Source organism: Vicia villosa, unplaced genomic scaffold (genome assembly GCF_029867415.1).
Source record: "Vicia villosa cultivar HV-30 ecotype Madison, WI unplaced genomic scaffold, Vvil1.0 ctg.000883F_1_1, whole genome shotgun sequence".
In the NCBI taxonomy this organism is placed as follows: Eukaryota; Viridiplantae; Streptophyta; class Magnoliopsida; order Fabales; family Fabaceae; genus Vicia; species Vicia villosa.
In genome coordinates this window covers 245,412-250,443 of record NW_026705398.1, presented here as the reverse complement: position 1 = coordinate 250,443, position 5,032 = coordinate 245,412, and the positions used below count along the sequence as shown (strand labels likewise).

The window sequence follows — 5,032 nt, the reverse complement described above, 5'->3', positions numbered from 1 at the left end:
AAACAGCTTGGTGCAAAGCATCTTCTTGTCTTCTGACCTTGAAGTGCTTCTGAGCGTGATACCATGAGAACTTCAGTGCTTCTGCTTCTGATCTCAAGTTCTTCTGATGCTTTCATAGACCCATGTTCTGATTCTGCCTTGACCATCTTCTGATGTCTTGCCAGACCATGTTCTGATGTTGCATGCTGAACCTTCTGAGACAAAGCTTCTGAGCGCTGATTTGTGCATACTCTTTATATATTTCCTGAAAGGGAAATTGCAATGTATTAGAGTACCACATTATCTCACACAAAATTCATATCCTTGTTATCATCAAAACTAAGAATATTGATCAGAATAAATCTTGTTCTAACATGAACAACTTATAATCCAATATGATGCATGAACAACTTATAGGACTTTTTTTTTTGGTTAAATTTGAATTTAAATCATTTGTATGATAGAAACATATGATATTTTTCATAAGTATATTAAATTTTGTTTCAAATATATAGTAATATACTATTACAAAATTAAATTTTAGCTTTTTTGTATTTAAAGGTAATTTATTATTAAATTTAAATTGAATTGTTAATATAATTTTATTCTTATGCTTTGATGCAAATGGATAAAATAAAAGGGAAGAATATAACATGTAATGAATTAGGCTATTTTATGACTATCTCTATTAGTAATTATTCATAATAAAATGAAAGGATATATCATATGAAAACATCTCAATAATAACGCAAATATATCGTATATATGTCTCTCTAACCAAGAGAGTGAAAATTAAGGAAGGAAAGAATCAACAAAGAGATTGGAAGAAGACAAAAATAAAATGTCATTGTGTTTGATTTAAGTCATCAATTCCTTAAAAATATGTTACAGGAAATCATAATATTATAACTATACCAGTAAGTTTTTATGTTTTATTAACAAAAATAAATTCAAAATTGGTAATATGTGAAGCAAAGACATGATTTATTTCATGCCATGCATTCTGAGTCAATTCAGAGACATTTATTACAACATAATCACTGAGTCAATTCTGACCTCAATTGATCACTGAATTTCTATCAACATAATCAAGAATTAACCATGAATGCAAAAAAGATAAAGTTGAGATCTTCAATTTGATGATACTTACTTGAGTGTAGGAAAAGCATTGAGCTTGAGGTGGCGGTGGTAACACAGGGCTTCCCCAAGTATCTAAATGCAACTGCAACATCAAGTGATAATATGTCAAAAATTATAAGCATAACTATAACCATAATAATTTCTACATAAGCCACAAAAAAAGGTTCCTATTACTAATTGGAACATAAAATCTTGTATCCTTCATCAGTTCAGAAGAAATATATTACTCCTGGAAATGGTTGTCAGTGCCAACTTTTCTGTAGGCTGCCAAACAGGATAACCGGAAGGGCCCCAAATAGGCATGCCGACCATTTGACTTCCATATTGTCACCACATAGGATATAAAGGAGTTGGAGGAAGGGTATGGTTAAAATAATACGATGGAGGACCAGGCATAATTGGCCTTTGAAAACAATAACCCCTTTTCATTGGATCTCTTTGATATAGACATTTCAAGTCTTCTTGCTTTGGCAATATAAGTCGCTTATGCATTCTATATTTCTGTTTAAATTTAAACAATAAAAGACATTATGTTAGTATGAATTACCTAAGAAGATATATGCATATCATCATCAACATTTGCTTGACCATTATTAGTTGATTCACCAGTCTGCGGCAAATAGATTCACAGAGAGAGGAGGGTTAAGGTGAGAGAGAAGTGAGGTTGAGTGTGTTTGGAAAACCAGCCTGTGTGTTCAGAACCTTGCAGATTTGCATAAGGTCTTGCCATAGTCAATTTAGAGCTGCAGATATTTGTTGTGGAGAGAGATGGAGAAGAGATGAAGGTATTTGTTATGGAGAGAGATGGAGGTATTTGTTGGTGAGACAATGGTAGGGTTATGTGTGAAGCAAAATAAGACAAAGGGTAGCGTGTGAATTTGTTCATGTTTGTAGATCACAACAGGCTTTTGGCAGAAAAACTTAGGGTTTCAAGAACAAATTAGAGAAGAGAAGATAAAGGGGTTTTTAGATTATATCGTGAAGAGGGAAAAGAGGTCTGCCAAAAAGTAAAAAGTAATTATTTGCAAATGGATATTAAATTAAAGGTGATATTTGTTGATGTTGGGCCACCGAAAATGATATAGATGTAGCTAAAGACAATTTTTGCCCCAAAATTATTAAATTAGACTAAGTTAATCAAAGGGTATTTTGGTGAAATTCAGAACAGTAACTTTTCTTATATTATAGATAAAGAAAAATAGTAAATCATTAAACTAATTAATTGTCACTTCACATTAGTCTTAGTCGTGATTATATAAACATCAATTTATAATTGAAAAAATATTATTTTTGTTTAAATGATATTGTATTCATTGACAGTATTGAGATAATTCAAAATTATATCATAATTTATAGAGTGAGAAATACATGTATATAGTTGTGTTTGTATTGACTTTAAATTTGTAATGGATAGCCTAAAACTTAGTAAACATAAAGCAGGTCTATATCTTCATACCAGATAATTAATAGAGAAATGATGTGTGGTGCAAAAAAATAATAGCTTGCATCACACCTATTTAACTATTTCACGTGATTCACACCACTATTTTTGTCATTTTTCCATCTACTTTTGTTTAAGTCAGTCATAGACACTAAAAAAAGTTGCTTGTCTGCAGTTCATAAAAAAAAAAAACAGCAACAATAACTTTTCTTTTCAAATCAATATTTTGTCATGAGAAAGCAGTAAAATACATGAGTAATTTTCACAATACATAATTTTCTTATATGATAGATATTTTTTTGATCTCCTCCTGTAATTTTTTTTTAATTCTCTATCAAAACATATAATTTATTAAACACTGAATTTAAATAATAAATTAAAAAATATATATTTTTACGAAGAAACTTGTTAATTTGAGAAGCTTACATAGAATTTTAATATTTCATAGGGGGTCAAGGGTATTTTATATTTAATCCTTTATGAAAATAGACTTTTATCTGTTATGATTTTATTTATATGTCATTGAAATTGTGTAATATTTTATGAGTGTATTGATTTTTATTTGAATGAATTATTTATAAAATTTAATATTAAGTTTAAAATTTTACTAGTCATTTATTTATCATCTGATAAAACCGGAGTTCAACGAGTTGGACCATGATTATACCAGTTTGACATCGTAGTAATTGGTAAAACATTGACATCAAAATGATAAATACTATGTAGGGAAAAAAAATCTTATCATTAGATCATTTTACATTGTTGCAAGGTTTATATCCACAAAAATCAAAATCGAAATGTCTCGGCAAAAATTTTATCAAGAATATTTGTGTAGCACTTGATCCTATAAAAAATAAACTGACCCACCAAACCAGGTTTCAAATCCTGTTAAAAGTCAATACAATCCGTCCCGTATGAAAATATTTAGAAACTCCATAAAAATGATTCTTGAATTATCAACCCATCCATGTTCTCTTGTTCATAATCAAAATTTGAGAACTCCGGCACGTAGAAATCGCCACAAAAATCATCAAACCCAGGAAACATTGTGTAACCCGATCCGGTGTCTGAAAACAAATCTCTAAACAACTCGTTATCTGATATATCACTCTCCGTTTGAACTGTAACATCCGAGAGAGCAGGAGATGGCATCTCCATAGGCAACAATGGTGTGATTGGTGTTTCCACGGAGGAAGATGGTGTTTGATCTGGAGTATTATCGGGTCGACCCGAATACTCATTACAGGCCACCGAATTGGCAAAACGGGCGGCAGCTGCTTGAATCTCAGAATGGGTCATGGAACTTCCACCCGCAATATCCGGAATATTACTCGGGAAATTAAACCTAGCACCACTGCCACGTAAGCAGAATGTCGCCGCGTCAAATGCACGCGCCGCTTTATCAGCGGAGTCATAAGAGCCTAACCATATTCTTTGACGGCTGTTTGGTAATCTAATTTCCGACACATATTTTCCCCACTTCCTCTTCCTCACTCCTCGGAACAATGTATCACTTCGTTCCGCCGCAGGTTTCTCCACATTTGTTTTCACCATGTTCACCTTCTTATGGTCTCTAAGAAAGAAAGTATAGAAACACTTAAAATGTAATCACAAATGTTGTTATGATTTTGTGTTATTATTGTGTTGTTTGAAACGAAAGGAGTTTTAATCAAGAGGAATATGATCTCTGTTGTCGAATGATGTTTTGAGAGAAGAGTTTTGCGGCTGAATATATATAGGTGCATAAGTGAAGCGAGTGGTGAAAATTGACTAATTATGAATGGTCAACGCAGTTCAAAGCGTGTGTAAGATAAGGAGAGAAGTGAAGAAGTTCACTACGCGGCCATGGAGACAAGAATGGAAAGATTTGGACCATGTGTTGTAATTTTTATTATATAATAATAATCCACGTGAACATATCTATATAAAGTGAAAGGGGTTGATTGTGATGGCATGTGCATTTGGCTTTATATAAGGAAAACGACAAAGTTGGATCACTCTCACTTTTCACTAAATTATATAAATTTTATTAGTCATATTTGGAAAAGGCCCGGAAGCAAATGAAAAATTAATGATGAACTAGAAATGTTTCAAATTATATATTATTATCATTATTTAATCCAAAGTTTTTTAGACAAATATTTGTTGGCACTTTGACTCTATATATATATATATATATATATATATATATATATATATATATATATATATATATATATATATATATATATATATATATATATATATATATATATATATATATATATATATATATATATATATATATATATATATATATATATATATCAATATATATATATCAATATATATATACATATATATATACATATATATATATATATATATATATATATATATATATATATATATATATATAAAACAGGTTAGGACTATTTCCCAGAAGAAAATTCGGTGAAGTCGCAATTGCAAATGTCAATTTGAGAAGATGAT

At 30.5% G+C, this 5,032-nt stretch overlaps 1 protein-coding gene across 1 annotated transcript; it reads right to left on the bottom strand.

The window, feature by feature from the left end:
• Window positions 1-3,120: 3,120 nt before the first annotated feature.
• LOC131631933 (ethylene-responsive transcription factor ERF017-like) lies at window positions 3,121-4,250 on the bottom strand. The gene has a single exon (XM_058902693.1). It carries the CDS (start codon window positions 4,112-4,114, stop codon window positions 3,485-3,487), a length of 630 nt encoding a protein of 209 aa, XP_058758676.1. The 5' UTR covers window positions 4,115-4,250; the 3' UTR covers window positions 3,121-3,484.
• Window positions 4,251-5,032: the final 782 nt, after the last annotated feature.

Bases quoted from the DNA above. Each gene is read 5' to 3' on its own strand.
- LOC131631933 (XM_058902693.1), bottom strand. From the start codon at position 4,114: ATGGTGAAAACAAATGTGGAGAAACCTGCGGCGGAACGAAGTGATACA.